This window comes from Mauremys mutica, chromosome 3 (assembly GCF_020497125.1).
Source record: "Mauremys mutica isolate MM-2020 ecotype Southern chromosome 3, ASM2049712v1, whole genome shotgun sequence".
Classification (NCBI taxonomy): Eukaryota; Metazoa; Chordata; order Testudines; family Geoemydidae; genus Mauremys; species Mauremys mutica.
In genome coordinates, this window is record NC_059074.1 from 110,537,899 (window position 1) to 110,563,618 (window position 25,720).

Genomic DNA, 25,720 nt, shown 5'->3' on the forward strand with positions numbered 1-25,720 from the left:
TTCCAGGCTTAATGGGTGTTCTCTGCTTTTCCCATTTTAATATCAGTGGATTTCATTAATATGCTGCTTAGTCTCTTTTCTAAACTATTAATGGAGATATTAAATATGAACTGAATCAGCCCTAACTCTGCTCCCCATGGTATCCCACAACTTAATACATTGCTATAGTTAATGGCCTTTTAGTCAGTTTTAAGTCTGTGATGTTACTAACCAAGCCAATTTGAATTCATTTTTAAATTCAGGTTTTATAAGTACCAGCTCAACACAATTTTACTAAAATTTAAACTTGTGGAGCCAAATTTTCATCTGGTGCACACGGACCATTTCATTTATGTGAATAGACCTATGTTTATTCACATCACTTCAAGATCTGGCCCATTATGACTACTGCATTCCCTTCATCTACTAACTTTGCAGTCCTGTCAACAACAACAACTTTGTCTAGCAAGAGTTATTTTTTCTAAATTTCCTCTAGTTATTGCTCATTGCTCAATAATCCCCCAGGTAGGACCTGTTCTTTCTCTGCACTACAATTCAGAACTTTGTTGTGTTAATCAGAAATCTAGTCAAAAGAAGAAAATAATCAGATTCACAACAAATATTTTCACAAATGAAAGCACTGATTTACTTTCACTGCTCTTCATTTTCTTCAGTATTTGGAGGATTTGCCTTGTATTCAGGAAAAATATTCACAATTCTGAACTTTTCATGAATTTTTAGTGCAAATGATGTCTCAGAAATGCATACGTCATTATTCATTATTCTTCTTTAATATTTGCCATCCATCTTGGGAGCTGAAACAATGCCCTGTGATTTAAGTGACACTCACACAATGTAAATAACAAATCGTCAAAGACAGCAGTTCACAAACAACCCATAAAGTCTGGACATTATTTGGTGAACCTTCCCAAATAACCAACACTATTGTAGGGCAAAGGTGCATTCACTCTTAACTGGACAGATAGTTGAAAAGAGGAAGTGGCCTTGTATTTCAGGTGAAGTTGATTCAAACTACTAAAAATTAATGCTGGTGATAATAATTAGCAGTCCACACCTCTTAGTTATTAACTAATTAATCCTCCCAGCACCATTGCTAGTAAGTAAGATCTTGTCTGCACACAACTTTGGCCACTTTAACTATACCTTACACTTGAACCAGAACAACACACCCCTTGGGTGAGTGTAAGTGCACTGGTATCAAAGTGCTTATACTGATACAACTTATTACTATATAGGAAGGGGAATAAGTTTCTCTAATATAAGCACATTTACCCCAGTGTCCACATCAGCAGCTGTATCGGTATAACTAATTCAGTAGAAAACAAAAACAAACAAACAAAAAAACCCACATCACTAACCAACATAGTGATACCCAGTACAAAATGTGTGTATAAACCAGGGTTAAGCCATATAATGTTGCTTGACAGACAGGATAAGTAGTGCAGAGAGGCTGGAAGACTTGCCCAAGTGAGTCAGTGTTAGAGCAGCGAGTAGAATTCAGTGATTCTTGGCTTGTGTTCCCACACTCAGAGCACTAGACCAAGTCTCTCCCTAGACCGTACCTATCCAGCCAGGGTCTGAGTTTGAACATTTTGTATATACCTACTTTTTAATCAAATAGTTTCAAAGGTATATTTAAAATAGCCCTCGAAATTATATAGAACATTAAATCTCCCATGTGCATGGAAAGCAATATGTTTTGTGCTACAAAAAAGAAAAGGAAAGGTTAGTTTAATTAACTAAACTTCCAGAAATGCCAGTGGGAGGTTAAAATTTCCTCTAATTATACAGCAGCACAGAGAGGACTGGAATCAGACAGTGAAAATTGTTGTGACATTCTCATATTATTGAGCTAGAAATTACATTGTAAATGGACTAAAACCAAAATAGTCTGTGATTTCCTCCTCTTGGTGATAATCAAGTACACTAAACGGACAAAGACCTGAACATGTGCTATAATCAAATTTTGACAGCATGTATCTACTTCACTCTTGGAAAACCCCCTTTATTAGGTTGAGAGAAAGAAATGAGCCCATAGTGAGCATGCCTCAAATATCAATCTTGTAGAGAAAAGCTACCAGATGTGGCCCATTAGGTTAAGAGACTCCGGGTGTCATTAGGCCAGAGTCAATGTTGCCAAACTGGGGTATGAGGCTTGGAGATGAGACTAATGCTTTTTCCATTGTCCCTTATCCCCTTTGATGCCAGAGATATTTTACTCTAGAGACTATCTTGATGGAAGGAGCATTGTGAATGATTCATTGTCCTGACGTGAAGGAAAACAGAGTATGTTCTGCTAGCCTTCCTAGGATGGGAAAGACAACTGCAGTAAGAAGAGACTTCACTTGCTATATAAATTGCTGCTTTAGGGGCTGAAAGGGCTGGTAACCGGTACATGAGGCATGTGGTGGTAACCCTCATACAAAGATATCTGCTTCGGCACTGTCCTAGAATAACATCCCTTCCTCGCAGCAGGGTTAGCTCTGCAGTATAAATGGCCAAATGGCCCCAGCTCTGCCATTAAGACAGATGATTGATGACTGGGCAGTAGCTAACATTTGCCTTCTGAAATGCTGAGAAGACAATGAATAAAAAATAGAGAAGGTTTGAACTGTCTCAGTACCTTGGATTTTGGTTTGAGCCTATCTTTTAGTGATGGATTTGATAGCTATGTCTCAAGCTGCATAAAAATAATTCAGGATTTATAAATTCTTAGAGTTTAAGGCCAGAAGGGACCATTGGATCATCTAGTCTTACTTGTGTATCACAGGACATTACATTTCACCTAGTTGCCCCTGTATTGAGCCCAAAACTTTTGTTTGGCTAAAGCATCCAGTCTTGAACTGAAAACAAGAGATTGAGAATTCACTGCTTCCCCTGGTAGCTTGTTCACATGGTGAATCATCCTCACTGTTAAAAACGTGTGCCTTATTTCTAATTTGAATTTGTTTGGCTACCGCTTCCAGCCATTGATTCTTGGTCTGCCTTTCCCTGCAAGATTAATGAGCCGTTCAGCCTAGTTATGAAATTTCCTGTCTACTAGTAATAAATCAAACCTGTCTAATAATATGAGGTGTAGGCCAAATCTTCTATATTCCCATCCCAGCATGATTGGATACTCCCCTTCTCCCCTGGGCATTTGGAGAGGCTAACAAATAAGAGCTTTGGCATATTATAGGAAGAAGCAGAGTGAATTCCAAAGCTAAGGATTCTGAAAATGCATGTATCACCTTCTCTTAAACATAGAGGGATCAAACCCAGGTTCCTTTACTTTTTACATCTGTAACAATATCAGACAAATAAAGAGGCAGTCACCCACGTGACAAACCATTTATCTATATATCTCTCTATATGGTTCCCATCACTGTAACATCACTCAAAAACATTCATGAATTTATCTTTACAAACGTAGGGAATTATTATGCATTTAGTAATCAAAGCAAGAAGAAATTTAGGTGACTTGTCCCAATATCACAGGGAGTATGCAGAAAAGCTGGGATTTAGGGCTTAGAAATTAAAAATATCACTTTGAATTCTCTGTGAAAAGATATTGGCAGCCAGTGCAGCTTATGGTGTCCAAATTACTTAACAGACAAGCATGTGGAGAACACACAAAAAGAAAAATCCTGGGGTTTATTCCTAGAATACACAAATTGCCCAAGACATATCTGATGTGGAAAAGAAGGAGAAACTGCAGCTCACTCAAAACATGTCCCAGGCAGTAAAGCACAAATAAGCTCATCTTAGTTGTGTCAACAGGACATGTGTGAAATTGCCTGAACATTCAGCATAGAAACAGTCTTAGCTGCAGGGATTTAGAGAAATGGTATTCAGAAGATATGTTGTACTGGGTAGACATTGCCTTAAACCTGTAGCTCCTGGATGATTCAAAGGGCTTTATGTCATCAAAATCTTGCAAAGCACTGAGCTCAACCTGATGACGAGCTCTTAGAAGGGTTGTTAGAAAACCTGCAGTTAGCAAACAATAAATAGAGTTGATTAATTTTCTTGTCACCAAACCTACCACAAACAGCAACTATGCAAATAACAGTTCTGTTTTGAGGCAAAACGCAGTGTCATGCCCTTGGGTAGGGAAAAAAATGGGCTTTATATTGAAAAAATACAGTCGGGGTAGAGATATCATCATCGTCAGCTGTTGAGCTTCACAAATGGGGTCTGCAATTTGTGGGACAGACCCAAATTTACTACAGGACAGTGGTATGTTCTTCTGTCTGAGTTAATTGATTTGTGCTCAGCCATTTGTGCCTATTCTTTGGCCAAATTAGAAGCGTAAAGTACGGCGTTCTCTCTACTGGCCTGCTTTGGGGAAAAACCCAGTATCCCAAGGTTTTTTCCTCTTTCTGGAAAAAAGATAGGGAGTGCAGAAAGAAAAGACCCACCACTCGCCTTTGGAACACATGGGGTCAGAGAACAGAGCTGTAAATCCTCCATCTAGCCACAAGGAAGTGTCACCTTAAATCGCTTGAACTCAGTTCTCATACATGGTCATTAGATGATTACTGTGCAGAATTAAGACTGTGACCCTTAAAGTGAGATGTATGGGAGAGGACTCTTACTCAGTATAATTTTTACAGAGCCTACCCACCGTTCATCACTACAGTTCTTTTTCTTAAAGGATGAAGTTTGTATCACCTCTTCTGGATAGTCTGTGTGAAGTCTAAAACCACAATGGTCATAGTACATTGTTTTATCAAAAATAGACAGAAAATCAGAAAAACCAAAATAATTATATGCATTAAATTTATATTTTTACCCTCAACAAAAGCTAGTAAATATAGGCCCTATTAATGTTTCAGGAAAATAAGCAAGACTTGCATTTTTATTGCACTGATTCCTGTCTGGTCCATTTTGACTCTTCCTCACCTTTGACCCTTCTTTGTAGGCAATATGTCAAAAACAAAGCCTGTTTTCGACTGTCTTGTATGAATGAAAATTTCAGTTATACCTTTCAGATTATTTTGCTCTGCACCTGCATCCTGTCACCATTCCCACAAATATAGGCTCCAAAGCAGGGTTTCTGGAACAATTTGTATAGTGGGGGTGCTGAGAGCCATTGAACCAAACTGTAAACCCTGTATATAATGGAAACTACTTCAAGCACCCTTAGTTCCAGCTCCGAGGCTCCAAAGAGGAGATAACACTTTGTCTAGATGTCTTGACGTTATCTGTCTGAGTTATGTGCAGCCGTGGGGAGGAGCTGGTGGTTGTGGTACATGTAGATAACAATGACATAGGGAAAGGTATTAGAGACCAAACTGGAGGCCAAATTGAGGCTGCTAGGTAAGAGATTAGAGTCCAGGACCCTCCAGGCTGGCATTCTCTGAAATGCTTCCAGTTCCGCATGCAGAGCCAGTTAGACAGGCAGAACTGCAGAGTCTCAGTGCGTGGATGAGATGATGGCGTAGGGCAGAGGTAATGCATGGGGGGCCATGTGGGCTCACATCCCCCCCCCAAATTTTCTGCTTGGCTTGTACTGAGCATGATCACATGGATTGAGCATGCTCAGTAACACGGCTGAAGCCAGCTGTCCTCACTCTTCCCCCCCAATCCCCCTACTATCTGGAGGCACAGTTGTCTCTAGTAGGAAGTAGGGGTTTCGGTTTAGTAGGAACTGGGGAACCTTTGGGAAAGGAGGAGCTTATATAGGAAGGATGGGCTTCACTTAAATCCAAATGGAACCAGATTGCTGGCACGTAAAATTAAAATGGTCGTAGAGAAGTTTTTAAACTAAGGGCTGCGGGAAAGTTCTGACAGGAGCACATGGTTCAGACAGAGACATCCTGTAGGTGAGGATCAGTTAACAAGGATTCTCTATATCATAGTAAAGAGGAGAGGATAGAAATTGATAAAGTGCAGGTAGGAGCTGAAGAGAAACCGTCAAATGAAAAAGAATCCTATTCTATTGCATCACATGAAGGCAGACAACTAAATATGGACAACATTTATAATTGCTTGTATACAAATGCAAGAAGTCTAAATACTACTAAGCAGGGCTGTAACCAAGGCGGGGGCAAGCAGGGCAACCGCCCAGGGCGCAAAGCCATGGAGGCAGAGAAAAGGGGCAGAATGAGGGGACATGTGGGGTCACCCTGCCCCCGGATTTCTGCCTTCCATTTAGCACAGAGGTTTTCAAACTGTGGGAGCAGGGGCACACCCCACAGTTTAAAAACCGTCACCTCCTGCCAGGAGCCGGCAGATGAGAAGCTGGTGCGAATCACCCAGTCCGCTTGTGCTAGGGCACTCGCTCGCTGGCTGCCTGGCAGCCCTTCCTGCCCTGTTCCCTGAGCCGACCCACCTCTGCACTGCCGGGTGCTGCCCAGGCAGGGCGGGTGGCACAGCTCCAAGCTGTGCCCCAACTTGCCCTCTCCTGTCCCCCAAAGGACCCTGGCGCCAACCAGTGACACCCCCTGGAGCCAGCCCCTGCCCGCAGAGACTGGCTGCCATGAGATGCTCCCCAAGGCAAGCATCTCATGGCAGCCAGGCTCCATGGACAGGGGCCGGCTCCAGGGGGTGTCGCCAGCTGGCACCAGGCTCCTTTGTGGGAAAGGCAAGAGTGTGTCAGAGGTGGAGCTAAGAGCTGTGCCGAGCGCCTGGCTGTGCAGAGGCAGCCCAGCTTGGGAAGCAGGGTAGGGAGAGCTGCCAGCTAGCCAGCACCCCGGCTCCCACAGCACAGAAAGCCAGGGATACACCCCACAGCTTGAAAACTTCTGTGCTAAATGTAGGGCAGAAATCTGGTGAGGGGGGCATGTGACCCTCTGTGACCATCCCCCCATGTTGTTGCTAGGGGGAGCAAATATGCTTGCTTGCCCCAGGTGCTAAAATAACTAGTTACAGCTCTGATACTAGATGGGTGAATTTGAGTGCCTACTATTAAATGAGGATGTTGAGATAATAGGCATCAGAGAAACTTAGTGGAATGATAATAATTAATGGGACATGGTAATGTCAGGGTACAAAATATATGGGAATGCTAGAGTAGGTAGTGAGGATGGGGGAGTGGCGCCATATGTGAAAGAAAACAGTGGCAAATGTAGTAAAAATCTTAAATGAATCAAACAGTACCATAGAATCTCTATGGCTAGAAATTCCATGCTTGAATAATAAGACTGTAGCAATAAGACTATACTATTAACAACCTGACCAAGATGGTGATGGTGATTGTGACATGGTCAGAGATATTAGAGAGGCTGTAAAAATAGAAAACTCAATAATAATGAGGAATTTCAACTATCTCCATATTGACTGGGTACATGTCACCTCAGGATGGGATGCAGAGATAACATTTCTAGGCACAATTAATGACTGCTTTTTGGAGTAGCTAGTCCTGGAACCAACAAGGGAAGAGGCAGTTCTTGATGTAGTCCTCGGTGGCGCACAGGATCTGGTCCAAGAAGTGAATATAGTGGAACCACTCAGTAATAGTGATCATAATGTAAATTTAACATCCTTGGTGGAGGGAGAGGGAATACCAAAGAAGCCCACCACCACAGTAACATTTAACTTCAAAAAGGGGAACTACAGAAAAATGAAGAAGCTAGTTAAGTGGAAATTAAAAGGAACAGTCACGAGTGAAATGTCTGCAAGCTGCATGGAAACTTTTTTAAAACATCATAATAGAGGCTCAAATTAAACGTATTCCCCAAATTTAAAAAAAAAAAAAAGTAAGAGGCTCAAGAAAATTCAACCGTGGCTAAACAACAGAGTCAAAGAGGTGGTTAGAGGCAAAAAGGCATCTTATAAAAATTGGAAGTCAAATCCTACTGAAGAAAATAGAAAGTAGCTGGCCCAAAAAGAATTTGAAGAGCAACTACCAAAAGACACAAAAACTAGCAGCCACTTTTTTTAAGTACATCAGAAGCAGGAACCTTACCAAGCAAGCAATGGGGCCACTAGACAATCAAAGAGCTAAAGGAGCACTCAAGGAAGACAAGGGCATTACAGAGAAGCCAAATGAATTCTTTGCATCAGTTTTCACTGCAGAGAATGTGAGGGAGATTCCCGCACCAGAGCCATTTTTTTTTAGATGAGAAATCTGATGAACTGTCCCAGATTGAGATGTTGATCGAGGAAATTTTTCAACAAATTGGCAAATTTAACTAATAGCTCACGAGCATCGGGTGGTATAAGCTCAAGGTTTCTGAAGAAACTCAAATATGAAATTGCAGAACTACTAACTGTGGTATGTAACCTATCGCTTAAAATAGGCCTCTGTACCAAATGACTGGAGGAAGATACCTAATGTAACACCATTTTTAAAAAGGCTCCAGAGGTGATCCTAGCAATTATAGGCTGGTAAGTGTAACTTCAGTACTGGGCAGATTGGTTGAAACTACCGTAAAGAACAGAATTGTCAGACACATAGATGAACACACTATGTTGGGGAAACATCAACACAGCTTTTGCAAAGGGAAATCATGTCTCACAGATCTACTAGAATTCTTTGAGGGGTCAACAATCATGTGGACAAGAGTGATCCAGCGGATATAGTATAATTGGACTGTCAGAAAGCCTTTGACAAGGTCCCTCACCAAAGGTTCTTAAGAAAAGTAGGTAGTTATGGGTTAAGAGGGAAGATCCTCTCATGGGTTAGTGACTGGCTAAAAGACAGGAAACAAAGGGTAGGAATAAATGGTCAATTTTCACAAGAAAGAGGTTAATAGCAGGGTTCCATTGGAATCTGTATGGGGACCAGGGTTATGCAACATATTCATAAAGTATCTGGAAAAAGGATAAACAGTGAGGTGGCACTGTTTGCAGACAATATACACAATTAATCAAGGTAGTTAAGTCCAAAGCAGACTGCAAAGAGTTACAAATGGATCTCACAAAACTGAGTGACTGGCCAAAAAATGGCAGATGAAATTCAATATTGATAAATGCAAGGTAATGCACATGGGAAAACATAATCTCAACTATACATAAAAATGATGGGATCTAAATTAGCTGTTACCACTCAAGAAAGAGATTTTGGAGTTATCATGGATAGTTCTCTGGAAACAGCTGCCCGATGCTCAGCAGCAGTCAAAAAAGCTAACCTAATTTTAGGAATCATTAGGAAACGGATAGCTAAAACAGAAAATACCATAATTCCACTATATAAATCCCTGGCACACCAATACTTTGAATACTTTATGCAGTTCTGGATGCCCCATCTCAAAAAAGATATATTAGAATTGGAAAACATACAGAAAAGGAAAACAAAAATGATTAGAGGTATGGAACAGCTTCCATCTGACCAGAGATTAAAAAGACTGGTACTGCTCATCGTGGAAAAGAGACAACTAAGGGAGGATAAGATAGAGGTCTATAAAATCATGAATGGTGCAAAGAAAATGAATAAGGAAGTGTTATTTTCTCCTCCAAATAACATAAGAACCAGGGATCACCCTATGAAACTAACAGGCAGCAGGTTTAAAACAAACACAAGGAAATACTTCTTCACGTAATGCACAGTCAACCTGTGGAACTTGTTGCCAGAGGATGTTATGAAGGCTGAAAGAATAACTGGGTTTAAAAAAGAATTAGATAAGTTCCTGGAGGATAGGACCATCAGTGGCTATTAGTCAAGATGGTCAGAGATGCAACACCATGGCTCTTGGTGTCCCTAAACCTCTGACAGCCCGATGCTGGGACTGGATGACAGAAGGTGGATCACTGGATAATTGAACTTTTCTGTTCATTCCCTTTGAAGCATCTGGCATTGGCCACTATGAGAAGATGGAATACTGGGCTAGGTGGGACCATTAGTCTGACCCAGTATGGCCATTCTTATGTTCTTAACAATCTCTTATGAAATGGTCTGTATGTATCCCAAATGAATTCAGGATAGTACTCATTCCTTTGAATGAACAGTTTAGGTTCCTGTTTTTCCTGTGCTGTTTTATATTTTATAGTTCACTTTAAGGTGTGTGCATTGAGTAGCTTTCTCCCAGCCCCACCTTCACTTCTGAATTCCAAATAAACATGTTCAAGGTGCCTGATCTTAGTTCTAGAATAACCACTGCTCTGCTGCATGTTAAATGTTTTGACAGGATGCACTAACCTGAATCCAATTCCCTGATTGCCTTCCTTCTGAGTTTAAAGTGACAAAGCTCACATATTTATATGATTCCCTTGCATTATTACTTGTGTATCAAATATGAATTAATAGTAAATTGACATGATAGAAGATAATAAATAGAAAAAAGAAGTAAGAGGATGAGAAATTGAGCGAAGTAGTAAAGTGGAAGATGAGAGTGAGAGGATGGCTACCAAAATTCTAAAGCTAGTTCAGACATAATTAACATAATCATCAGAGAGGGTGAAATCCTGACCCCATTTAAGTAAATGGCAAACCTCCCATAGACTTTAGTAGAAGCAGGATTTCATCCAGAGAGAGTAAACTGAAGTGAGTGAACAAGTAGTTATTACATATTTTGGTGGTGGAGTTGCAAGTTAGTTTGATTATCATATGGTTGTTGGTTTGGTTTCTTTTAGTATGTATTGGAGGCATAGTGGAGGGCAGAAGCAGGAGTTTTAGTGAAGATCTGGATTTGAGGCAAGCAGGCAAAAATGTGATAGGGAGGAAAATTAATGGAGTGGGAGGAAGAGGTAGATGAAGATGGAGCTAGGGAGTTCCTGGCAGTTTTGCCCGTCATGTAATATTCAAGATCTTGGGCACAGAAAGGCTAAAGGGGTGGAGACACACCAGAGGTTAGGAATGAGGGAGTAGATGATGATAATGAAGTCTACTTAGCATGAGAGAGAGCAGAGTCGAGAAACAAGAACATGAACCGTGCTGAAGGAAATCTGCGTGGGAATGAGAGAGAGCAGCAAAATCAATGGAATTACTCATGCTTAAAGTTAGGTATATGTTTGAGTGATTTGCTGAATTGGGATTTAAAGTGCATTGCTGTTAGATGTTATTTCCACATAATGTTCCCTCTTCTGTGCCCAAGATCTTGTACTTGGACTTTCAGAAAGCCTTTGACTAGGTCCCTTACCACAGGCTCTTAAATAAGCAGTCATGGAATAAATGGGAAATTCCTTTCATGGATTGGTAACTGCTTAAAAGATAGGAAACAAGAGTTGGAATAAATGGTCAGTTTTCACAGAGGAGAGAGGTAAGTAGTGGGGTCCCCCAAAGGTGCCTGTGGAGCCAGTGCTGTTCAACACATTAATAAAAGATCTGGAAAAAAGGGTGAACAGTGAAGTGGCAAAATTTCCACATAATACAAACATACTTAAGATAGTTAAGTCCAAAGGTGACTATGCAGAATTATAAAGTGATCTCACAAAACTGGGTAACTGACCAACAAAATGGAAGATGAAATTCAATGCTGATAAATGCAAAGTCATGCACAGTGGAAAATAACCCCTATAAATACAAAATGATGGGTTCTAAATTAGCTGTTACCATTCAAGAAAGATCTTGGAGACATTGTGGATAGTTCTCTGAAAACATCTGCTTAATGTGCAGCAGCGGTCAAAAAAGCTAACCCAATGTTAGGAACCATTAGGAAAGGGATAGAAAATAAGGTAGAAAATATCATAATGCCACTATATAATGTGAATAAGGAAGTGTTATTTACTCCTTCACATTACACAAGAACCAGTGGTCACTTGATGAAATTATTCAGCAGCAGGCTTAAAACAAATTTAAGGAAGTATTTCTCCACACAACACACAGTCAATCTTTGGCACTTGTTGCCAGGGAATGTTGTAAAAGCCAAAAATATAACTAGGTTCAGAAAAGAATTAGATAAGTTCCTGGAGGATCGGTCCATCAGTGATTATTAGCCAAGATGGTCATGGAAACAGCCCCATGCTCTGGGTGTCCATAAACCTCTGACAGCTAGAGGCTAGGGCTGGATGACAGAGGATGGATCACTTGATAACTGCCTTGTTCTGTTCACTCCCTCTGAAGCATCTGGCCCCAGCCACTGTCAGAAGACTGGATAGTGGGCCAGTTGGACCGTTGCTCTGACCCAGTATGGCTGCTATTATGTTCCTGATAAGTCTCCCCCAGCATAATTTTGCTATCCCCTGGTTCTCACATCCACTGTGATTTTTCCTCTTTATAACACACATATTATCATCACAAACACCACATTTAATTCCCTTCCTCCTGAGATAAGAACTCAGAAGTAGCGCTGTGGGGGGGAATCTTAGTTTTTCTCTTCCCCTGGGCCTCCCTGCAGAAGTAGTTGATCTGTCTGCAGTAACTATTTCTATTGGTTTTGTCAGCAATGAGAATATCTATGCTTGGTTCTGTTGAACACCATTCTGTAATGTGTGCTATAGCTGCTGAGATACTGTTCCCCTCCAGGCACTGCTTCCGGGGATGTCGGAGGAAGATAGGAAAGCACAGTTCTTTGGTTCACTGCATTTTGGTTCCTCTTTTGAGGATAAGAACACAAGCCAGGTCCTCAAGTTTTCACTCTCACCAAAAGCCCCATTTAGAATGCTTAGACAGAGTCCAAACAGCACAGTTCCCTTAAAGTGATCCAGCCTCAGGCCTCCATCCAGGTTCCTAAGTCAAATATGATGAAGATTCCTGAAAATCTTATTTCATCATATAAAAGAAAAGGTTCTACCAATCCCAAAGGATCGGACACAATACCTTCCGGGTTATTGAATATTCCAGATCTTACCCAAATACACCCTACAGCCAATTCTTATTAACTAAATTAAAATTTATTAAAAAACAAATAAGAGAATGGTTAAAAGCTCAATATACATACAGATATGAGTTCAGTTCACTGAGGTTCAGTTTCATAGCAGAGATGGTGAGTTCTGTAGTTGCAGAGTTCTTTCAGAAATAGTCCAAAGTCATTGCAGGGTGTTCCAGTTTAGGACTGAGATCTCAGTCCTTTTGCCGAAGCTTCCCCTGTCTGAAGTCTAAAGCAGATCTGAGATGACAGAATCAGGACCCAAGGATCTTTTACACAATTTCATGTCCTCGTTGACAAGTTGAGAGTTCCTCCAGGAACAAAAGGTAATTAGGATGACTTTGAAGGAGGTCCATCACTGGTACTTAGCTATAGAATTAACCTAAGGCCATTTGCTTGTTCCTCCACTGTTCACAATACATTTCAAAGAGAGATGAATACCGAGATAACCCATGTTTAAAATTCATTTAAATGCTAGGATGTTTTTTTGATCTCTGACGCTCAGAATACAGCACAGACAGGGACTGTTGATTGACCGTGCTCATACATATGTAAATATACAAACATTATCCCTCCACGTGTCTTTTGAGGTTTATTTATTTTGCAGGATGTTTAACCCTTTCTGGCTAGGCGTCACGAGCTGCTAGTTCCTGCACTTTCAAGAACCAACCATCTTAAATGCTAGCACTTTCTTCCCTGCTTGAAAATCATCCCTGGGTTGAGTTAAATCCACTCTGCACTGAAAATACGGAGGCATGCTCTGCAGTGACAAACAAATCAACAAACTGTGAACAGCGTTCTACAGTTTTTTATTTTTGCCTGTTGTCACACTGTCTGGAATGGTTTGTGACAGTGAGTGACTACCTCAGGGTATACTGTCAGAACAGGGCAGACACCCCAAATTGGTGGTGCATTCAATAATTGGATTTCATCAACCCAGCATCAAATGTGAACGCCTAGATTACTAAATCAGTCCTACCATGAAGTCACAGCCAGTCCTTTTGGGCTCTCCAGTCTATCTTGGCAGCCAGGCAAGCTGGATTTAGTGATAAATGGTCACTTACACCAAAAATCACAAAATACTCAGGTTGCTCCCAGTCCCAAAAGACCAGTCACTTGCCCCAGATCAATTTGTTCCGTAGATCTCACACCACAGACAACACAGGTAGTAAATCCTATAGTAAACTAACTAAGAATTATTGACTAGGAAAAAGAAATGAGAGAGTTATTTACAGGTTAAAGCAGGCAACATATATGGACAAATGAGTTCAGTCTAAGGCAGTGGTGAGCAACCTGCAGCCCGCAATCAGATTACCCTGATGGGCTGCATGCGGCCCGTGGGCTGCAGGTTGCTCACCACTGGTCTAGGCTTGCAAAAGTGGAGCGAGATGTTGTAATCTGCCAGCATTGAATGCCTTTTCAGGGCTTACCCCAGGTCAATCCTCGGGATCTCTGCTTTTCTGGTTCTTTGTTCCAGCCCTTGTAAGAGTCCAAACAGCAAAGAGATGAAAAATCTTCCTGATAGCTATTTTTATTTCCTTTTTCTGGCATTCAAATCAACGGGATGAGGCCTGCTGCATATACTTCTCCATGGGTGGATGGGGCAATTAACAAAACTTTTGTCCTATGATGTCCCACTTAATTTTGATAGGACTCCTGGATGGGTGGAGAGAGCCACTCTTCCTGTCTGAGTTCACAAATCATAAAAGTGGAGCAGAGTGTTGGATTTCCCTCTAGGAAGGCTCTCAGATCCTTTAATATCTGGGGCTGTGGCTACACTTAGCGCTTCAAAGCGCTGCCACGGCAGCGCTTTGAAGCGCTAAGTGTAGTCAAAGCGCCAGCGCTGGGAGAGAGCTCTCCCAGCACTGTCCGTACTCCACCTCCCTGTGGGGAATAACGGACAGCGCTGGGAGCCGCGCTCCCAGCGCTGGGGCTTTGACCACACTGGCGCTTTGCAGCGCCGCAATTTGCAGCGCTGGAGAGGGTGTGTTTTCACACCCTGCTGCAGCGCTGCAAATTTGTAAGTGTAGCCAAGCCCTGGGACTTTTAATGTATGTCTACATTTGGGAGCGGGAGAGGGAGAGGGGTTGGCTAACAGGACAGAAAGAGTTATTAGCAGTACCTTCTGCTACCAATATTTTAAATGCCAAGGGCTAAGACTGTGGTTTGTTTTTCTTCCATCAGTTTGGAAATCTTTCATGTAAACAGCAGTCAGCATTAATTAGATCTCTGCCTGTTATTTTTCCCTGTAAGATACAGCACGCAAACTTAGATGTAAACCAAAATACCTGCCATGCCTAAAATTTGGGTAACCTTTCCAATGCCCTCAGTGTCAAGTTTTCTGTTTTGGCTGCAGGGTCAGTAGCTTGCAGGGAATAATTGGATTCAGATGCAAATTTTGGTAATTGCTGCTTTTAAGATAAATCTTGGTTTCTCTTCATAGTATTTCTCTGTGCCTGGTTCCAAGATTATCTGACTAGCAGGGGAACTGATTAATGAGGCAAAGCAGCCAAGTATTTCTCTAGGCTTGTTTGTTATGCTGTACATGTGTGCATATTGTAAATGCAAATAAACCCATCTTTATTTTATTCATAGTTCTAATGGAAAGTCTGTGTCATGGTCTGAACCAGGTGGAAGACATGTTCCCAAGGGACAACACATGTGGCACAGACTCTCAATGCATGTAACGAGCAAGGAGACAGGATGCAATCAGACAGCAGTAATCAAGCCCCTCACTAAAAGTTACCATGGCCAAGGCAAGAGCCTGACTTTTTCAGACATCAGCAGTAAGACTCTCTACAATGTGGTGGAGGAAGAAGAGAGCGAGCCAGTGCGCTTCAGCCAGCCCAGCAGCCCTTCCATGGTGGTGCACAGGCGGGTGACAGCAACACCCCCACTTCAGGCAATGGCAGAAGAGACCAACCTATTCTTACCTGAACAGCCCCCCAAGAGTCTGGTGCTGCAGCAGAGATCTATTGTGGAGCAGCTGCAAGGCGTGGTCAACAAGTTTGCCACCGGCATTCCTGACTTCAACTCTGTGATCCCCATGCCCAGTGCAGGGAATGGAGTGAGGGTCCTCTACCAGCCTCCATTGCAGCAACAGCAGGTGCTTCCTCTCCAGATGGCCATTTTTAGTGAAGAGTCGGTCTCGCCGCCGGCCGACGAGGTGGAAAGCGAGAAGTTTAAGCTCATCCAAGGATACGTGTACGAGAGGCCAGAGACCACGGAGGAGGAGGAGGAGGAAGAGGAGCAGGCGACTAGCAAACTGACTCTGGAAGACTCACCAGCACTGACACCTCCATCTCCTTTCAGAGATTCGGTGGCTTCTGGCAGCTCGGTGCCCAGCTCCCCAGTGTCGGAGTCAGTGCTCTGCACCCCCCCAAACGTGACCTACGCTTCAGTCATCCTGAGGGATTATAAACAAAGCTCCTCCACCCTGTAGAATGAGGATTACATCAAGGTGTGAACAAGAAGGATTTTGGCTGCTTTCAACTGGAAATTGCTGGGGGGTGGGGGGAAGAACCAAGACGTGTGGGTGGGGAAGCATGAGAAAGCAGAATGTGATGTTATATGTGATGGGACAAAAACTGTATCCTGCACTAAAAATGATCTATTTGAGGGCTTAAATTATTTAGCTGTTAAAAAAAATAATAAAAGAGTTGTACTTTGAGGAGACAATAGGAAATTCTGACAAAGCACAAACCCAATAAACAACTTCTATAGCAAAAAAATGAGTAAACATAAAAATCACTCACACTCACACACTCTCTTGGTAATGCTTGGAAATGACTCTGGATAAATGCAACCATGGATAAGTCACTAACACATCTCATGGCTGTAATTCTTCATCTGGTGAAGAAGCAGTAGATGCAAGAGCTGGAGGGGGCAGGGTGTGGCAGGAACGAGGGAAGAGATCTCTGTCTGAGAGTTTATATTTCTTCTGGTTTACTAGGTGGGATAAAGTGCAAATGCAAGTCACTTTAGTGTGTCTGTTGGGGAAAAGCAAAGCTAACATGCTGACATATGATTTTAAAAGAGTTTTGTCAGAACAATCAGTTGCTCACATTAGATTTTTTTTAACTTGTGCTGATTTTGAAAAGGGGCCAGGATAATCACAACATTTTTTGTGATGAAGATTCAAGAGGTCTGGTTAAAAGAGCCTTTGTTGTAGTACTTGTAATGTTCTGAGTACTAAGAAGAACTGCCCTTTTGTATAAGATTGCAAGCCATGTGACTAAACTGTTACATTACATTTACGGTAGCAAAATATTTACCAACTAACCTTTCATAATACAATATATTTGCCATGTGATTACTTTGTTTTTTGTGTTACTATAGGAACAGATACATCAAAAATAACTGTATACTTATAGCAACAATTACTACTTTAAACAAAAAGGCAATTCTTAATCGTGAGTCATAAAATCCATTGTAGAAGCAAGAGAATGAGTGTACGGTTGTGTGTGTGTGTGTGTATAGTATGTGTGAAATGTAATGTCTAATAACTGCCACTGGAAGATTGTCTTACAAATATACATGGATATTTTTATGTTCCAATCATGTTTTATAGCATTGTTACAAATATACTATAGATCTTTGAAGGTTTGTATGCTGTGCTAACACATTTTTCATATATAAGCTAAGACGGTTGTTACCCTTATAATAGATGCTTTATTTTGCAGATATTTTATTATGTGGAAATATGCTATTGATAGCTAGTGCTTTGAGAGCTTGTTACTTTAAATGTTTGCAACAAGTGTGGTTAACTAAAATAAAAAGTCTGTTTTAGAAATCTTGCACATGCCAGTATTAAAACTATAAAGGCAAGACTGGAAAAAGTATTTAGACCATTTCTAGTTATTTCAGATAGTTACAAATAAAATCATATTGAGACAAGAACTTTCATCAGTGCTTAATATGTACACAAAGATCCAGATCTATTCAGAGTTGTCCTTTACCTCTCAGCCTCATCTACTTACATGTCTTATTCCAAGTGTCTGTGTTTTTTGCCTATATGGTTTCCCTTTCTGCTCTTTTCATTTTTAATGGTCATTTCTATACTTCTCTGTTTCTGTCCTTTTTCACACCCTCTTCTCTCCACAGTTCACACATTTGCCAGAGATGGGCCTAAACCAAAACCCTGCCCCAAACATTCTTAAAATGTTCTGGGGTTCAAAATCCAGATCCAACTCTTGTGGCTTGAGTGCATCAATTCAATGAACTGTGGTTTGTTTGGTTGGCTTGATTTGGTTCGTTCGTCGGCTGGTTTTTGTTTTTTATATATTAGATATTGTGTTTTATAGGCCACTCATATGGAGCAAATCCTCAGATGCTGTAAATTGTCATAGCTTGATTGACTTCAGCTGAGGATCTGTTCCATAATTTCGACACTTTATTTTCTCTTGATAGTTGTGAAGTGTTCGTTTCATGCCAACGTAATTACATAATTGCTTTTTGTCATAGGTCTCATATGTTTTCTGCCAGAATTATTCTGAATTCCTCATATTTATACTTGATTTTTCCCCTTTTATTTCATTTTAGTCTAAAAATGCCTGTTGCCAGTAATCAATTCTTCTATTAAAGTGTTTATTTTTTTATCTAATTATATAGCAGCAGCATTAAAATAATTGGCTGGTACCCCAAATCAGATCCAATATTTAATCCTTACTCTTTTCTTTTTATGGTATTCCTTTCAATATGACTTGTTGCCAATTACTATTATCATCTTGATGTGAAAAGCATGAATTGACTTTGCCCAAAGAAATGACTACATCTCTGTTGAAAAATTGAGGTCTCTGGTCAAACCTAAAGATGCCATTGGGTTTGTTGGTTTGTTTTTGTTGGCTCACAGTTTTGTTTTTTGGGGTTTTTTTAAAACTGTAGCTAGATTAAAGAAATAAGAAAAAATGTAATGATTTCTCTTGAGAAGCATACTAGTAAAGGATTCTATATTCTCATACCTACTATTAGTATAAGATGTTTTGTGTTGCTACCAATAGCAACAGGGCTAGTACTTTGAAGACATGAGTTAGATAAGACAAAATGATTGATAGCTATATAGATATGTATGCCTATGGCAAATTTTTGGTTGTCTGACCTAGCTGATTTGAACACATTAAGCACTGACTTTACTACTGTTTAATCATAATATCATGAGTAGGAGTTTTCTTGAAATTCAGTGTAGTAGCTCTAAGTTTGTAATTGTTAAAACTGTAAACATACACATACATAAAGTGTATCTAAAGGGCAAGAACTCACCTTCGTGTATGTGGCTGTACAAGCTATTAAGCTTCCTGTAAAAGTTATTTCTTTTGGCCTGTCAAATGCTTGATTCAAATGGCCTTTTTGTCAAAATGATCTTGATGATGCTGTATAATAAATATTTTCTATTTATTATTTTAAAAGATTCTTAATTTTTGTTTCATAGGATAAATTGAAAATTTTTGAACGTACATGTCCAGAAAAAAATCTGAGCTTTTAAACGGTGTATTACAGTAACAAGTTTTTGTGTCAGAGAGACTAGAATGCCTTAATGCATACAGGTATTGATTAAGCTGTTTTTAAAAAAGAAAGCTATTCTGCTAACTGGTGAAGAACAGGAGCATCGGGTCTTGGGTTGTAGGTTGTAGAGAATATTTAACTGGGAATGGGTAGGCAGCTCTGCCACTCCATGGGATCAATCCAGAAAATTGTTAATGTGAGTTTTCATGGGTCTCAGGTGCTTGCATATGCCAATTCTTTCACTCCCAAAAAACCTATTCAGAATAAAGGCTTGTCACAGAAGTCATAAAAACGGTCTCCATTGCCTTGAGCTATGGGCACCAACTTATATCAAACACCTTACTGCTTCCTGTCCTGCAATGCTTAATATTAAGATCAGCAAACTTCTTGACTCTGCCAGTGATTCAAGTGGCTCTTTAGTGAGTCACTTAGCACATTAGTTTGGGATTGATGAGTGAGTCACTTAAGCATCAAAATGGGAGCATGATAAGCAGAGCGGTGTGAATAATGGATTTTTTGGTTTCCAGGCAATTCCAACAAATTGGGGAGGAAACAATTTTTTTCTAAATTTTCAGCAAATTGAAAAGTTTTTTAAAAATCACTTCAAGTCAAACAGAATGTTTTGATTGTTAGCATTTAGCATTTTTAAACTTTTTTTAAAATGATTTTGAAATTTCTAAACAAAAAGTCATTTTTCACCAAACCATTTAAATGACTGTTTCTTTTCAAAAATGTCAAGCCAGGTAAGGTGGCCATAAGTCAGCTCTCTGCCAGGCTAAGTGCTCGGTGCTGCATCTCAGGATATACAACACAGAATTTATTCCAAAATATTCAAGGACGATGAATAAAGCTTTGGTTCTGATGGTTTATTCCTGGACTTAGTCTTAACCCACTACATATGTGCTAATATATTTAAGGCCTGATTTTATATATGCATTGATTTAAATCAGATGTACAAAAGATCAGAATCAGCGTTTTCATTTCCCTATTTTTTTTAAAGGCACAAATACATTTATTTTACGAAAGAACATTTGCTAGAAGAAAAGTTCTTAGACATTTCCTTTAAAGTGAATTGTGTGGCATATTTAGCATATTCAATATTGAATATGATTTTTCAGAAGTAGTCTTTGGTTGGCAGGATTTCTGATTCCTGTTTATATTTTATTTAAAAAACATTGTCAAGGTGAAAATCATGGGCCTGATTCTCCTTTCACCTACGCATGTTTAAATCAAGAGTAATGTTGTTGCCATCAGTGGAGCAACATCAGCATAAAACTGACGTGAGTCAAGAATCAGACCCTCGCATATTTAAAACAAAAATCCTGACCTGGTTTTGCGACTCGCTATATCTTAGGCTATTAATACAAACACATTTTAAAATATAAAACACACATTTTGCTACTTATGTTCATTTTGTGTTTTGCATTTCGCTCAGCCTGGGTAGTAGAATGAGACTAGCCAGTTTTACTTTCCGTATCTAGTCAGTTTTAGATTCTGGTTCCCATGCTGTTGTGCTTTGGATTTGTAGCACCGAGGAAGAATATTACAGCCTAAGTCATTTAAAATCATGTACATGGTTCTGTTCATGTTGTTTTTATTGATGTTTTTTCATAAAAGTACAACAAAATACACATTTACAGAAAGGAGATTGAGCACAGTCTATATAAACAAACTGCACTAAATCTGAGCAAACAACAGTTGGAGGAAATGCTAAAGGGAATTACGTAGAAGGCCAGATTCTCCAGACTGTAAAGCCTGCATTGTGCATCTCTGGGGGTCCAAAGGAGACTTTAACCTGGTTTAGTTGGACAATGGAGGATTCCCCTTGTGTACGGGAATCCTCCAATGACACAGATCCAAAATAGTAGTTCTACATCACCCCATCCTGGCCCCAAGCATAGAGAGCATGGAGAGGGAAAGGGGTATTGCCACTCATCTGCTACCAGGTGTCTCTTCAGTCTAACATAGCAAGGCATAACAAGATCCAGTGACTGGAAGTTGACATCAGGAAGATTTAAATTGGAAATAATAAGCATATTTAACAGTGAAGAAAATTAACCACTGCAACAGGTGACCAAGGAATGCAAGTAAATTTTCCATCACTTGGGGTCTTCAAATCAAGACTATAGTTTTTCTAAAAGTTATGCTCTAGTTCAACCTCAAGTTATTAGGCTCAATGCAGAACTCCCTGGATGAAATTCCATGGCCCATACCCATTGGCCCATTCCATGGCCCATTAGGATGTACCCTAATTATAAATTACGTATTCATTAAATTGATTACTTAAGAGTTCCTAGTAATCACTCTAAGGTTTGACAGGTTCTTGTCCCAAGATCAGGTCCTGTATTATTAAAATTACTGGTCAGTTAGGAACTTCAATGTGCACAGTTGCAACACTCACACTTTAGGAACCCTTCTGTATTTACAATAGTTTATTAATACATATAGCAAAGTCACAAACACTCTAACCCAGCAAGACAGAGATAATACAGAATGTACATCTGCACATCCATATAGTCACATCAAACCTGCAGAACAACCTGAAATGTTAGCCATTATCTTCCTCATCACCTTCCTCCTCATCATCAATGGCCATCATTCTGGCACCTCACCTCTTTCTCTCCTCCTGCACACAGGCTGGGATACAATTTTATAATATGTTATGTTGATGCCACTATGCCTAATGCATATTCAGTAGGGGGTTTTCCTTATTTGTATTTCCTCACTCTACTAATGTTGCGGTCCCCTTCTCCTATAGGTTAGCATGTTAATTATCTCAACTTATTATCATATATATCAATTCATTGCCATGGCACTCTTGTGGTCAGACATCTGTAGATGATCTATCCTAAAATATCCAAAAGCTGGCATGTTCCTGTGTTGGCCAGTGGTGTTATGGACAAACTTCCCCCTTAAATGCTATTCTCAGTTCCCCAAAACTTAGGGGTGACCGTTAGGCCATTTATCTGTGCCAAAGTTCATAGGCCTCAAGCCTTATGCTAACTGGTGAAGCCAGTGTCTTACAGGATATAGGCCTGTAGGTTCCTTGTGTTACTGCTAAATAAAATAATGCTAAAGCTAGCTCTCTGGGCTACAAGTAGGTCAGATTAGATGATCATAATATTCACTACTGACATTGCATCTGTGCTCAAAATGACCCCTGTGGATCACAAACAGTCTGCATAAAAGAAAACATCCTTATCTTGGGTAAGGGGGTAAACTGGTGCCCATCATCCCTGTAGTGAGGCAGTGTGGGTCCCCATCGCCCCAGAGAGAGATGAGCCCCTCCAGACACCAGAGTGAGCAGAACCAAGGAGCTCTGAGCCCGCCCCTCAGAGGGTCAGGCATGGCACAGGAAGTATAAAGGCCCCACCCCAGAGCTCACTAACAGAGCAGCCGCCAGGGAGACCAGCGGCATCTGGTCTACCTTCAGGTTGGGAAGCCCTGGCAACCTGTGGTGGACCCAAGGGCTGGCCGGGCCTGCCCCAGGCCAGCTACCCGGAGAAGTTGCTGAGCTAGCCCTGTGCCAGCAATCCCAAGAAACCCATGGTGTTGGATCCCCCTGAGCTCACCACCCTGACCCAGGTACCTCAAGAGGGGGAGTCCGGAAGTAGCCCAGGGGCAGCCGACTCTAGTCTGGCTGTGACACTGCCAGAACCCATGTCAGTGTGTTGCAGCCAGGATCCGCACTGATGCAGAAGAGGGTCTTCTGCTGCTGCTAGGTCCGGGCTGGGACACAGTGGAGTGGAAGAGCCTGCATCCCCCCTGCCACCCAACTCGCGGGTGGCAGTATCCCCTTCAGCCAGGCCTCCAGATCAGGGCCGGTGCAACCATTTAGGTGACCTAGGCGGTCGCCTAGGGCACTAGTATTTGGGAAGCACCATTTTCTTTGGCAGCGACCACGGCGGCCTGATCTTCGGCCGCCCCGGTCGCCGCTGGCATTTAGGCGGAGGGAGCTGGTGCAGGGGAGCGCGGGGAGGGCTGCCTGCAGCAAGTAAGGGGTGGGGGCGGCACGCAGGGGAACTCCTCGCCCCAGCTCACCCCTACCCCGCCTCCTCCCCGAGCACGTTGTGGCTGCTTCACTTCTCCCGCCTCCCAGGCTTGCAGCACCAATCAGCTTAGGCGCCGCAAGCCTGGGAGGCGGGAAAAGTGAAGCAGCGACGGCGTGCCTGGGGTGGAGGCAAAGCAGGGGTGAGCTGGGGCAGGGGGGGTGCTTCAGGGCAGAGGGTGGGGGGTGGGGAGCTGCCGCAAGGGGGGCACCTCAGGGCGGACGGGGGGAGTTGCCGAGGGGGGGGGGCGCATCAGGGCGGGGGTGTGGGGGGGGGAGGGCGCAAGGTGGAAGTTTCGCCTAGGGCGCAAAACATTCTTGCACCAGCCCTGCTCCAGATCCAGGGCCTGGTCTCGCTGTTTATGTACTGTTATTGCTCAGCCCCTGCCTGAGGGCCTGAGCACCTGTCTCACCATTGCCCCACCCTGACCTAGGGCCTGAGCTGATGACTAACTGTGTTGTTTCTGCTCTCACAAAGGCCACAGAGAGAGACTCCTGCAGCCGGACTAATTCCCTGCTAGACCTCTTCCCGAACTGAGTGAGGCAGTGTGGGTCCCCGCTGCCCCAGAGAGAGGAGGGCCCCAGCGAACCTCTCTACGGTCCCCATGACCATGGAACAGGAAAATGGCTTGATGCCACTTTCGGCCCTGTCTCCAGACTTGTGCCAAGGGCATCTTAGCTGCTCGGAGGCTCTGCTTCTCCACTGCCTTGCCCTGTCCATAGTAGGTTTGGCATTCTGACCTGGTAAGATTTTGCAGCTAGTTTGCAAAGGCATAAATGATTTAACAAAGTGAAAGGCCAGGGGCAATCAGACCCTTGGTGTTTAAATTTGGCCAAAGCATTTGTCATTATTTAGGGAAGAACAGCTGAAAGGGTTGATAAAAGCTGTTTTATACAAAGCCTAAATGTTGTCTTTTAAAATAGTTCTTAAAGGGAGCAGGAGGTGGGGGGAGCCTGTTGTTATTGGGTTGTTTTGTTGGGATTTTTTTCAAATAAATTAATCACTAAAGAGATACTTGGCAAGCACCAGTCTATCAAAGCATCAGGAAGTGGATTCAAACCTGTGGTGAATATGAAGGCTTAGGTTTGTCAGCAATGAGGTTTCCAACAGGCATGTTAAAACAACAACAAAACATGTACAATGCTCTTGCATGCCCTACATCTGGAACAAAACCAAGGGCTCAGTGAGCCCTGCTAACTTCAAAACACAGATATTAGCAGAGAGAGGAGTGTGTGAATGGCTGGAAAAAAAGACTTCTATTTTCAGAGCTCTGACTAATCCCATCCCCCTTCAAAAAAAAATGTTCAACACACCTTTTGCTTAGTGTTGCCATGAGACTAACACCTTCCAAATTTAAATAAGTCCAAACAAATTGGGGTGGGATGGGGGGGCACTTTTTGGCCCAGTGAAGAATTCTTTCACTAGCCTTTGTTTTAAACTTGATTTCAAAGACAAACACACATATCAGCACTCTAGAGAGAAACACAAAAGTAAAACACAGTGATGACCTGTGCAGTTTCCCTACACAGACCTTCTAGGTGATGAATCATCTGACACTGATACCAAGGCAGATAAATTAAAACAGTGGGGATGGGAAAGGTGAGGGTGGGACCATTTAGGGATGATCACTACACCCACATATTTACTGTTCACAAAATATTCAGGCTGTGTGTAGATGGAATGAATATCATACAGGGGCAGCTTCCCTCCTCCTTGACTTCCGCTATTCCCCTCGGTGGCCTGAAATCAAGTTTTGTAGCCCTGCCACACTTGTTTTGTGTGGTGTTGGGATGGATCGGCATAAAGGTGGCTCTAGTCCAATTCCACGGTCTGCCCCTAATTTGGCTTATGCAGAGCCAGCATGGAGACCCTCTCTGTGGTGCAATTAACTTTTGACTTTCCTGGTTTTTCTTTTAGTTTAAATTTTCAAGCATCATGTTACATCCATATACATACTAGTATAGTGAGCTCAGCATGGGACAAGCAGCCAGGAGTACCCGCGTTCCATTCCCAGCTCTGTTATTGGTGCTTTGTGGCCATGAGCAAGTCACATAGGCCAAAACTGGGTGCCTAAAGGCCAGCACTCAAATCCATTTTTCAGGCATCAAAAGAAGTGGTTAGATTTCAGAGGCACTGAATTACCGCAGTGACCAGCCTCTGACAGGAAGGCAGCAGTATCCAGTGTACGTCTCCCTCCAAAGTAAGCTGTATGGATGACTACCATGCTCACGTGCACTCCCTCCCCACCCTGATAATGACTAGTTTTCAAAACTTTTTGAAGCCAACATTTTTAAGGGGCAATCAGGACTGGCCCACTCATCACTTAGTGGGGTTTCTGTTGAGCAACTTGAAGTACTCCCTCCCATGAGAGACTGAGCTCTGCATGCCTGGGAACGGGAAATCAGGCATTAAAGCCAGAGCAAGCTGGCTGGCAGAGCACAGTACACTAGGCCAGGCCAGCTCTGGCCTCTCTTTCTCTGTTTATGTTCTCTCCCTCTC

General features: G+C 42.0%; 1 protein-coding gene across 2 annotated transcripts in view; it reads left to right on the forward strand.

Annotated features, from left to right (window-relative positions):
- Nucleotides 1-18,978, forward strand: part of GRM1 (glutamate metabotropic receptor 1) — a 290,329-nt gene extending 271,351 nt beyond the window's left edge. For both annotated transcript variants that reach the window (XM_045011682.1, XM_045011681.1), the window contains one exon: nucleotides 15,267-18,978. In XM_045011682.1, the coding sequence (XP_044867617.1) occupies nucleotides 15,267-16,113 (847 nt within the window). In that variant the 3' untranslated portion in view covers nucleotides 16,114-18,978. The remainder of the gene's footprint in view (nucleotides 1-15,266) is intronic.
- Nucleotides 18,979-25,720: the final 6,742 nt, after the last annotated feature.